Source organism: Ptiloglossa arizonensis, chromosome 2 (assembly GCF_051014685.1).
Source record: "Ptiloglossa arizonensis isolate GNS036 chromosome 2, iyPtiAriz1_principal, whole genome shotgun sequence".
Taxonomy (NCBI): Eukaryota; Metazoa; Arthropoda; class Insecta; order Hymenoptera; family Colletidae; genus Ptiloglossa; species Ptiloglossa arizonensis.
The window spans coordinates 26,518,693-26,530,690 of NC_135049.1; the positions used below are offsets into that span (position 1 = coordinate 26,518,693).

At 45.5% G+C, this 11,998-nt stretch overlaps 1 protein-coding gene and 1 long non-coding RNA gene across 4 annotated transcripts; one reads left to right on the top strand and one right to left on the bottom strand.

Moving 5' to 3' along the window:
• LOC143143777 (uncharacterized) lies at nucleotides 1–11,876 on the bottom strand. 3 transcript variants are annotated; one of them, XR_012991246.1, is made up of 3 exons: nucleotides 7,789–11,876; nucleotides 2,100–2,337; nucleotides 1–836 (listed from the first exon to the last, which is right to left on the bottom strand). It is a non-coding gene; the product is annotated as an uncharacterized LOC143143777 (long non-coding RNA). The 3 variants fall into 3 exon arrangements; XR_012991247.1 differs by lacking the exon at nucleotides 7,789–11,876 and adding an exon at nucleotides 7,379–7,443; XR_012991248.1 differs by lacking the exons at nucleotides 2,100–2,337; nucleotides 7,789–11,876 and adding an exon at nucleotides 1,175–1,188.
• LOC143154880 (uncharacterized) lies at nucleotides 8,730–11,763 on the top strand. Its single transcript, XM_076326905.1, has 9 exons — nucleotides 8,730–8,750; nucleotides 8,810–9,031; nucleotides 9,106–9,353; nucleotides 10,137–10,172; nucleotides 10,216–10,353; nucleotides 10,547–10,785; nucleotides 10,866–11,086; nucleotides 11,189–11,454; nucleotides 11,520–11,763. The coding sequence occupies exons 1-9, from the start codon at nucleotides 8,730–8,732 to the stop codon at nucleotides 11,761–11,763; spliced, it is 1,635 nt and encodes a 544-aa protein (XP_076183020.1).
• Nucleotides 11,877–11,998: the final 122 nt, after the last annotated feature.

Here is an 11,998-nt window from a genome sequence, read left to right on the forward strand (position 1 = left end):
CCTCCAGCTCCTCCTCACCGGCTATTCGCTTCTTTTTACGCCGTTTGTCCCGCGATACTACCTTTTTGATTTTGCGAAATCCTAAGGTACCCTCGTCGAGAAGCTTCCTTCCGCAGAGTACGCGCAGCTCGTCACCGTGTCCAGGAGCCGGTACATCACCCGGATTAGGCGACCAGCCTCGATCACGATCGCGATCTACGCGATCCAGTTTCGCTCTCTTCCTTGGTGCCGTCCGTGTTCACGAACTCGACCGAAATGCTTATCCGTGGAGACGAACTTTTCCGGCGGATCTGTTCTCGTTGGCCGGCTGGTCGTTCTATAAAACAAATTCGATGAATGCTCGCGGAAACGAGACGGGATCCGAGAGAAGCACCGACGTCTACTCTGCGTGGCAACGGTTGGTAACGGATGCTCGTTGCAACAGCGGGCCCACTTTTCGGTCCACGGCTCCCGTTTACTCTGTTCACCATAAAAAATCATTTACCATTGGTCACTCACTAGTAGCACAGAAGGACATCCCGAAGATCACATTACACTTAGGGGGCGATGCTCGCTCGCTCGCCGCCTCTGAAGACTATCTCTAGGTCTTTTTTTCGGTGTCCTCCTCGAAACGAAACGATCCGGTGAACCCTCGTGACCTCCGATTCCAGCGCGAACTTTAATCTCGACACGCGCGCGCTCGTGATACACTGTTTACCGGTGCACCGTGCGTCTCCCTAAACGTATCCTGGCAGCGTATCATGGCACCGGTGAAGTGGTATCGAGCCAAGCCAATCCGTTCTACTGTTTCCTTTTCCGTTTCCCTCCCCTCCTTCGGATTCGGATATCGGGGTGTCCTTTCGGCAGACGATACACGCGTGTGTGTCGAATATATATATATAGACATATGTGTATATATATATATATATAGATATATATATATATAGATATAGATATATATATATATAGATATATATATATAATATATATATATAAAATATATATATATATTTGTAATTGCGTATGTGTATTTGCGTGCGTGCGTGCGTGCGTGTGTATATATATATATATCTATATATATATACATATATATATATATATGTATATATCTATATATATATATATATATGTATATATATATATATATATATCTTCCTCCTCCTTTCTTCTTTCTACATCGAGTTCTAACAATTACTTCCGGGAGACCAGGTTCTCCGGATCCCAGAGACACGATCGGTGGAACTTCGATGATCGCTACAATTGACGAAAGAGTGCGAACGAAGTGTAAACCGGGGTCCCGGAAGGAAGAAGAGACACGGCCGATGGTCCGCGAGGAGAAGACGAGGAGAAGACAGCGCAGAAGAGAAGGAGCGTACTCGCGTGGCAGTGGCAGGCAGCTGACGAAGCGTGCCGTGCCGGTGAAACCCGATGGATCCTAAGAGCTTGCTGGCTTGTCAAGCACTGAGTCAGGAGGCGCGCGTTCTCACCGCATATATGTCGAGGCGGAGGCCTCCTCCTCTTCGTCTTCTTCTTTATTCTTCTCTCCCTCTATCCTTCGCTCGCGCTCCGTCTCCCTCCTCCTCGCGGGACGTTCGACGTCTCTTTCTCCGTCTCTTCTCTCCTGTAGTATCTTACGTATTCGCGTGTAGGGGCCGACGTATACCTACTTACACCCGCCGCCAACGACTAGCTCCCTCCTCCTCCTCCTCCTCCTCTACCGTCCTCCTCATCCTCCTTATCCTCCTCCTCCTTCTCCTCCTTCTCCACCTCCTCCTCCTCCTCCTCCTCCATCACCTCCTCCTCCTCCACCACCTCCTCCACCACCACCACCGTCACCTCCTCCTCTTCCTCCACCATCGCCACCACCACCACCTCCTCCTCCACATTCTCCACACCGTCACCTCCGCCACCTCCTGCAGCTCCTCGCCCTCTGCTTCACCTCCTCTGCCGCCCCTTGATGCCCCGCTACCCCAAGCCTTACGCCCCCCCTACTGGCACACGGTCCTCCCTCCTTCCTGAGAGAGGCTCTCCCTCTCTCCTCAACCCTCCATCCATCGCCTCTGCCGCCATGCTTCGCTCTTTCTCCAGCAATCTCCCTCCCGCAATCCCTCCTAGCTTACCTTCCTTCTCGCGAGTCTTCTCTTTGCTCCGCGTCTTCCTCTCTACTCTTCTTCTTTTCCCATCTCCGATTCTTCTGCTCTCTTCTCTTTACGCACGTGTTGCAAATCATCGGCAACGTCAAGTCAAAGCCCACCGCGTCGTCTTTACGATCGGCGGCCGATAGACCGCCGCTAATCTCCGCTAATCTCCGCTAACCTCCGTCGTCCTCGTCCTGGTCCTCGTCCATGGATTTTCGTCCTAGAACGCAACCGAAACTAGAACTTAACCGTATATATACATATATAAATATACGCGTTTTAACTCGATTCGTTAACCATATATATATATACGCGTTTTAACTCGATTCGTTAACCATATATATATACACGCTTTACTCGATTCGTTAACCGTATTATACGCGCTTTGCTCGATTCGTTTTCTCGTTTACCGATTCTCTTTCTTTCGATTACCGATTCTCTTTCTTTCGATTACCGATTCTCATTCTTTCGATTACCATTTCTCTTTCTTTCGGTTACCGATTTTCACCAACGACATCTATCTTCTCTCGTTCCGAGAGAATCAACGAGATCGTCCCGAATCGATCCCCGCGGGCTTACGTATCGCCCGAAATCGATACGTAACTCTCGCGCGAACTAATCTCGAAGCGAACGGATCGGTATGCGGCGATTCAAAACGAAAACTGCGCCCACCGTATAAATATTTACCAACCGCATCGCGAGTTGCAACGCGATACGCATATTACGGTTGTAGCGGCCTTAACGAACGAACGAACGAACCGAAAAAAAAGTAAATCGACGATCGTTCGCGCGACACGATCGTTTCTTTCTCCTCTTGCCCGTGACGCGTTCCAAAAATGGAAACGAATGCGCGCAATTTCAAGGTTCTCCGAAAGGATATTCTAGGAGGCGGCCGAGACCAGGATCCGTGGAATTTAGCATAAGAGGAAATTTAAAATTCGATGAAGACTTCGCGGCGTGCAGCGTCTGCAATTTGTGCACGGTCACGCCGAAAAATCGATCGAATTTTTATGCGGTCCGAATCGAGGGCACGCTCGGAGCGCACTGTCCCGCCGATGAAGCAGATGCGATAGCAAACGAAAAGAAGAAGAAAAAAAAAAATGAGAAAAAACGAAAGAAAGAAAGAAAGAGAAACGAAAAAAAAGAAAAAAAAAACATGAACGACCGAGGACGAGAGACGCGGATCGACCAGATAGGCCATCGACTTCCCTTCTTTTTTTTCTCTCTCTCTCTCTCTCTCTCTCTTTGTCTTTTTTTCTTTTTCTCTTTTCGCGACATTTGAAATCCAAAACGATTCAAATCCTTCACATCGGGCGGCGTACGCTCGCTCGCGTCAAGATGCAGCACGTCGAAGCATTACGAAACAGCGAAATCGGCTATTTTTGTCCCGCTCATAGATTTTATTCGTAAAAGGAACGCTCCTCGATCGTCGTTTTCGCATCTCGACGATCCTCCACCTCCTTCTCCTCCTCCTCGAATACTGTCTCGTTACGAATTTCTTCCATTTACTCGCCGGTAATTATCATCGCGCGTTCGATGCACGAATTGTTTTTTTTTTTTCATTCTTTCTTTCTTTTTCCCTGTACACTCCGTTCGAAGTTGAATCGCGAACGATATTCATTACCGGACGCATCGCCTTTGGACGAAGATGGTTCGTCGTTAAGCGGGTTAAAATCCGTTGCAAATCCGTCGATGCAACGTACCGTGTAAGAATATAATATACGATAAAAATAACATTATAACTGTTGATAATGGTCGGCCACGGGAAGAAAAAGAGAGCTCGCGATCGTTTCAGGAAGGATCGATATCATCGACGCCCGGACTTTTCTCCGAACAATATTTTCTCGGCCAATCGTCCGGCATGGACGCCTTTTATTTCCTCGAGACTTCATCTCCGAGATTACATCGTCGTATTAAATTTAATAACCAATCCGGCAAGACCAATTTCAACCTCCTTCTGCTCCTTTCTTTCGCGATACCAGCTCAACTGCATTAATTAGCATCCTCGGGGCAATGGGATTGGTTACGATCGTAAGAGAAAGAATACCGTTCTCCTTCATCGATCATTTTCTCTTTGATCTCGATCCCACCCGAAACGATACCGATCTCGTACGATGTAATGTTCACGACCGATTGTTTATCCAACTGCAATCGCGCGCTTCGATCGACGATGATCGAACCTTTCGTTTACGAATGATCTTTCCAACAAATTTTTTTAACCACGTATCGCGTTCCTGTACCGTTAATCGCGGTAAAACGATACTTTACGATTTGCTCGCGCGATCGGTACACGGATCGCGCGGGGAACTACTCTCCGTGGTCTAACGCGTGAGATCGTGAAACTTTCCAGGCGAGCGTTTCGTTCTTTACGGTAACGATTTTCGAATTGAAACTGTGTGCGTTTGAAAGTAACGGAAAGAAAGGATTGTAATGGAAAAATTGTAACGGAAAGAAAGGATTAATCGCATAACGTTAACCCTTTGCAGTAACGTTTTTCAAATTGGAAATATGTGCGCGTTAGAAAGAAAGTAATGGAAAGAAAGGGTTGCAATGGAAAAATTGTAATGGGAAGAAAGGATTGTAATGGAAAAATTGTAATGGAAAGAAAGGATTAATCCGAAAACGTGAAATCGTTTACGGTAACGTTTTTCAAATTGAAAATATGTGCGTTGGAAAGAAAGTAATGGAAAGAAAGGATTGCAATGGAAAAATTGTAATGGGAAAATTGTAATGCAGAGAAAGGATTGTAATAGAAAAATTGTAATGGAAAGAAAGAATTTTAATGGAAAAATTGTAATGGAAAGAAAGGATTGTAATGGAAAAATTGTAATGGAAAGAAAGGATTGTAATGGAAATATTGTAATGGAATTGTAACGTTTCTCAAATTAAAAATGTGTGCGTTAGAGAGAAAGTAATGAAATGAAAGGATTGCAATGGAAAAATTGTAATAGAAAGAAAGGATTGTAATAGAAGAATTGTAATGGAAAAATTATAATAAGAAGAAAGGATTAATCGCGTAACGTTAATCCTTCACAGTAACATCTTCCAAACCGAAAACGTGTGCGTTGGAAAGAAACTAACGGAAAGAAAGAATCGCAACGGAAAAATTGCAACGAAAAGGAAACGACAGATCGCGTTTCGAATTTCGCGAGCGGTTCGCGGAATTCGTCGAAGACCTGGCTCGCACGAACTCGATATTATCGGCTAGCTCGCTGGTGAAAACGCGGGGATGGTAGAAATCGGTGAATCCGGGGCATTCGGGTGCGTGAAACCGTCGTCCACATGTTTCCTGTTGCCCCACACGTCGCTGACGTCTGTCATCGTGAGGACCAATCGAGGGCTGCTGGCTCCGCCATCGCCACTGCACTTACACCAGCAGCAGGTGGCTCCAGAAAGGATCCCCGATCTTTCCTTTTTCTTTTATTTTCTCTCTCTCTCTCTCTCTCTCTTCTTTCTTCCTTTCCTTTTTTTTTTCTTTTCTCTTTTTTTTTCTCTCTCTTTTTTTTCCGCCGTTATATCGCGCTAACGAGCTGTGCCATCGCCTACCGTTTCACGGCGCTCCGAAATTCCCTCTTTCCTGCACGCTTGCGGTCCCTTCGAGCTGCCCAACGGGACTCGAATCGTTCTCGCGATTATTTCACGTTCCGTTCCAAAGAGGGTTTCTTTCTAGACGCTCGAGAGCCTCGTTCGTTTTTCCATCGCGTTCGTCATCGCGAGCGCGTTAAAAATCCGCGTTTCGTCGGGTCTCGAGATTCGAGAAATCGTTCATTGAAAAAAAAAAAAGAAAAAAAACGTTGATTCGTGTGCGAGCAAAATTAGAAAGCCAAAGATTCGACGCAAATGTGAACTCGCTCACTTTTTTCTCTCTCTCTCTCTCTCTCTGTTCGCTCTTGTTTCTCGTTCAACGAAGGGCGTGACGTGATTAAACTAATCGTTGAATTTCAGAAAGGAATTTCGTTACGCTTCTCGGTCACAATTGCTCGCGCGGATGGAATCGTCGCGTGTCGCACGTTAACGTGTCCAACTTTAACGCTGCTTTTCTCAAAACTACTTTTTCCGAGCTCGCGTCTGGGTGAGACTACATCGACGAAACGATCTTCGACGAATATTGTGCGAGCTAAACGTATCTCGCTCGCTGGGCGCTTTTTTCTATTTTCGAAAATTAGTTTTCGAAATAATATTTTCGTTCGAATTTTCGAAATAATATTTTCGTTCGAATTTTCGTTTCGAACATTTTCAACGTTTTCGTTTCTCGACGACGCGAACTATTCTTTTCGCGCTATCTGTAAACTACGTTTCTTCGTTTCGGTCAAAATATTTCTGCAATAAATTAACATGGAAGAAATATAAGTTTGTATTAAGAATTTAATTCGGGAGAAGTGTCCGTTTTTGTCGTCCCGAAAGATTAATAAAAATACAACTCTTCGGTACACAGTTCTAAAATTACGTAACAGTGTGGCCCGCAAATGCGGAATTTGAATCGATTGCGGTGAAATTTTGTCCAAAGCTCCCCAAAGGCGGGATGTCGTCGAGCATGCCAAAAGATTAAAATTCCTTCCACGAAACAATTTAGAACACGTGCGAAGAAATTAATGACGCCTAGATTTCGCGCGATGAATATAGTCGCGAATATACAAGGTTTCCCGAAACGCGCGATGCAACGAGTAGATCGTTCGATTCTCGAGAGAAAGAATTTTACGTGGTTTCGTTCGAATAGAGTACGAAGCTCGAAATCAACGTACGACGATTTATTTCACGTTTGTTCGATCGAACGATCGAGTACTATTTTTTCGTTGCGTTACGTTTCGTTCCATAATTGAAATTTTAAATTTATATCGAACCAGTAACGAATGAAACGTTATTTTATCATCGATTCGTCGGTCGAAAACTTTTTTTTTTTCATCCGGATACAAATTTTACTCGTTCCTGGTAAATACACCGCTCTGTTTATCGTTACCGCAACTATCGTTGTTATTATTTATTTTCGGGATATTTTCTATAATTAACGGGAATCTGCGACGCTTAATCGAAACGACGAACGGAGAGCGTGGTTCAATTAAGGCGCGCGCGTGTCGCCCGATTGCGACCGATGCGCAACAAACTACAAGAAAACACGCCTATTGCAGAGAGACACTCGAAGCGAGACATCATCGACCGTGACATTCGCAATGACATTGCGACTAGAAATTACCAAGCGCCGAGCAATATGCGTCGCGTTTTCGACGCCGTTCAGCTCTTCGTCGAACACTTCTCCAACGTACCGTTACACACGATTCAAATAAACCATCGCGTCGGCCCATCACTGTAATTGGCCCAGACACGCGAATCACGTTTTCTACGAACTCTTTCGGAAACCGAAATCACCATTCGCTGTGCCATCTAGACGGCCCGGCGCTGCGTAATTTCCGTAACTGTTACGCAATTTTCAAATCGATAAACGATTGCACCCGTTGGCGCCATTCGATTCTCAGACGCCCCATTTCGTACCGTGTGCTACAACGAATACGTTTCCTTTATTCTCTCGCGTCGCGATTCGAAGATAATTATTCAGCGACCAAACGCGTCTCCGTAAATATCGCGAGACCGCGGGAAACGAGATCGAATCGACGGTGCGACAAACAACGGTCGTTTTAGGTTATGAAGACAATCGACGACCAAAAACGTTACTCACCGTGCACGACTCGCGAAGGAACCTTTCGTCCTGGGCATTGCTCGCGCATCGAACTCTTCGACGCACGAAATATCCACGTTTCGTCGTCCCCGTAGCGTTTTCTCGACCGTTGCGACTGAATTTCTACGATTTCGATCCGCCGGCTACGATCCCCGAATCGATCGAACGAAGCGCGCGAACGATGCGCTGTACGCACGACTTTTTCCACCGCGCATTACCGACGCGCATGCCACCGCGAAGCGATTGGTCCATCCGCGGAGATTGATATCTGCCAACGCTCGCGTTCTACCGCGTTGCAGTTGCGAAAACTGTTAATAAAACTGCACAAAACGTTGCAACACACGAGAGAACGAAGGGTCTCTTTCGTCGATTTTTCCGAGAGTGTTATTTTACTTTATCCAATCCCTCGATTACGTTCCACGCGACACCTTTATAGGTCAACAAAGCCACGATCAATAATCGTCGGAGATCCAAGTAGAAATTTACTTTACCAACTGTGATCAAGATTCCAACCTCGATCGAGTTGTCCGTTCGTTTGTACGCTTCGTAAACAACTAAAAACACGAAACAATTTAACCGTTCCGACGACTCGGTGAAACCAAAACGATCGTTGATAATTTACAATAAAAATAAATACCGTTGGCTCTCCCTGCACAAATCCTTATAATCTCGAGATACGATGCAAATACGGTAAACGATTTAACGTAACTGTTTTTAATCGATTCTTTCCCTCGTACGTTCCAGTAGCTTCTCGGTTCGACGAAACCATCTCGAAGACTTGTCTCGAATATTCGTCCACGAAATACATAATTAACAGCTCGTCGTTTCCCCGTCAAACCCGTCAATTATGCCATTCGATGGACGTACGCTTAGTCATCCCATTACTGAAAAGGTAAAAATGAAAGGGAACTCTCGTTCAGTATCGAAACGTTCGAGGCATCATGAACGTCCTTTTTCCGATGGTGAGCACGCGAAACAATACCAACTCGAGGTTTCTTTCAACGTTGCGTCAATTTTTCAGACACTCGTCGCTTTAACTTCCGCCGAAACGTGTATACGATTTTTGAAAAACCACGAGGAGGACAGAATCTTTCGCACGATACCGGGACACGTTTGGCGATGGAACACATTCACCCAGGAATTCGAGGAGATACAAGCTGTGAAGATGAACGGGACGGCCGTGTGCAGCGTGAAAATGGCAAATAACTTGCGAGGGAAGACAATCGTTGTCGCAGCAGATACCGTGGGCAAAGGAAAACCTCGAAAACTCCGTTTCACGAACTTTACGCGGTTACAGATATTAATGTCTATTTTTAGATGCATCCGTACATTCTAAGAAACTCGACCGACACCGGAGTGACCGGGTTTATTGGAGACATATGGACCACTCTGGAAGAAGTCTTGGGTTTTAAGTACGCGTTGATGTTTCGAAAGACCTTTTCCCTTCTTTCTTTATTTTTTTTTTTTTGTATTCCTCGTATTTTCTCTTCTCTCGGTGATCGACGATTCGCGATCGAACTCCGCGAAATTTCGACTCGGGATGAACAACGTTTCGCACGAACCGAGCCAATACTTTTTTCATTACTCTGAAAGAAGTTTTGGGTTTTAAGTACGCGTCAATGTTTCGAAAGATCTTTTCGTTTATTTTTTCTATTTTCTTTTTTCAAATTTCCCTTCTATTTTCTCTTCTTTCAGTACGCAACTTCACTCTGGAAGAAGTCTTGAGTTTTAAGTACGCGTCAATGTTTCGAAAGACCTTTTCGTTTCTTTCTTTCTATTTTCTTTTTTCAAATTTCCCTCGTATTTTCTCTTCTCTCAGCGTGCAACTTCACTCTGGAAGAAGTCTTGAGTTTTAAGTACGCATCGAAGTTTCGAAAGATCTTTTCATTTATTTTTTTCTATTTTATTTTTTCAAATTTCTCTCGTATTTTCTCTTCTTTCGGTACGCGACTTCACTCTGAAAGAAGTCTCGAGTTTCAAGTACGCGTCGATGTTTCGAAAGACCTTTTCGTTTCTATTTTTCAATTTATTCTTTCTTCAAATTTCCCGTATTTTCTCTTCCCTCGTTGCGCGACAATATCGCGATCGCTCACCGCGAAATTTCGACTCGGTATAAACGACGTTTCGCACGAGACGACGAGCCAATACTTTTTACACCTGTTACGTCGATTCATTCACTCGAATTTCACGGCGAGCGTCGGAACGATATACGTACGTGTGTAAGCATCAGAAGACCCTACGAGGAATCTGACCAATTTTCCGTGTACCACCCACACGTCGGTGGGTCAAAATACTCGCATGATTCATTCGTCTAGACAGGTATAAGTATAGTACCACGGGGAAAACAGGGGTGGCAGAAGGGAAGAGAAAATAGTGGCGGGCTGGTGCGTGCACCGTAATAAAGGCGTTTCTTCGTCGATTATGCAGGACGATTTACCGAAAAGCGGGACCGTCGGCCAGCCAGACGCTGATGAATGGACAGGCTCACGCACTACTGGTAGCCACGGTGATTTATTCCGACACCTCCGGTTATTACACTTACAGCACTCCGATTACGATCATCTCGTAAGCCATCCCTAACTCATACACCGTGCTTGTACTCGCGACGCTTCCTTTTCCACAACTCGGTTAGCCGTTTCGCTGATAATTCATCGTGCTCGTGACGAGGATATTTCGATAGAGAAACGGTTCGCGAATACACACGATTCACACCACTTGGCTTAACGTCGTTACCACGTAGACGTATCTCTTCCCGTAGATACGCCCTGTTCGTGCGATCCGATGGAACGAGCGTTTCGCGTGAATGGTACACGAACGTGTTCAGCCGAGGACTGTGGCTCGGCATCGTGATCTTCGTTCTGGTCACAGCGATAACTATCGCGGGAACGTATCGTCTGCAGAAAATTACACGATCGAGGAACGCGCGCGCTAACGATCACGAATTTTCATCGACCTCGTTCGATCTGCTCGTCGTTTTGAGCAGCTTGACCGGTCAAGGTAAAGAACTCGTACGATAGCGATCGCTGATACGAATCCATGATACAACGTAACGTTTTCAAACGTATCGGTTCGATCAGGGTGTCAGAGAGTACCGGATTGTTGGCCACTTCGACTGATTGTTCTGTCGCATTTAATAACGGGAATGTTGCTGTCCAGCGGATTTAGCAGCACGCTCACCTCTTATCTAGCGATACGTGGAAACTCGGTTCCATTAACGAGTCTGGAAGACGCGTTGCAAAAACGAAGTCACTCTGTTTGTGTGAGGAACGATAGCAGTGCCTACATTCGCTTCACGGAGGTATCTAATTTTCTGATTAAATCTTCTCTCTCATTTTCTCTCTCACTTTCTCTCACGATACAAGGGTGGCGAACGTTGTTCGATCGACGTTACGTTTAACAGAACGGTTCGCCGAGGGGCAATGTGAAGAAGGAGTGGAAGAATCTGGTCAATAACCACTGCCCGGACATGAGGGACACCGACGCGTTGGACTCTCAACTTTGCAAGCCCGGTTTGGCTTACTTGGAAGTCCCGGAGGTTTTCCTGCCGATTTATCAACGCGTTCGACACGTCTGTCGTATCGTACGAACGTCCCATCGTTACTGGAACCTCAAGATTTCGTTTCTTCACGCCAGATTCGCGGAGCATCGACACTTGATCGACGTCTAGTAAGAGTTTTTTTTTCATCATTTTCGCATAAAGTTTTACGAGTAACGTTCCGGTCTTTCGACAGCCTGATGCGACTCCGTTCAGCGGGATTGTTAAAGTACCTCGAAAGCAAATGGATGCCGAAGGGTATAGAGAGCTTGGAAGTCGATCGGTCGATGTTTCAACCGGTGGAATACGCTCATGTACATTTCTTACTCTTGGGACTCGTTTACGCAACGATACTGAGTGCTTTGGTCTGCGTCCTGGAAAACATTTGGTACAAATTACGAACGAACGCACGGTTCTTCGATCGCGCTCGTTACGCTTGATTTAACGGGGATAGACGATTAACGGGGATACGAGGTAAAGTAATCGTAATGTATATTTGGTAATAGTGCTGTAATATATACTTGGGAGAGTATATTACACGTTGTGTATATTCCGTTCGGTTTTCTTTCTCACCTTCCTCGACTCGAGTCTTCGACTTTATTCAACGACCTCCGACGAGAGAAATAATACCAGACGATACTCCGTAAACGCGATTTCCATTCACCTACGATTAAT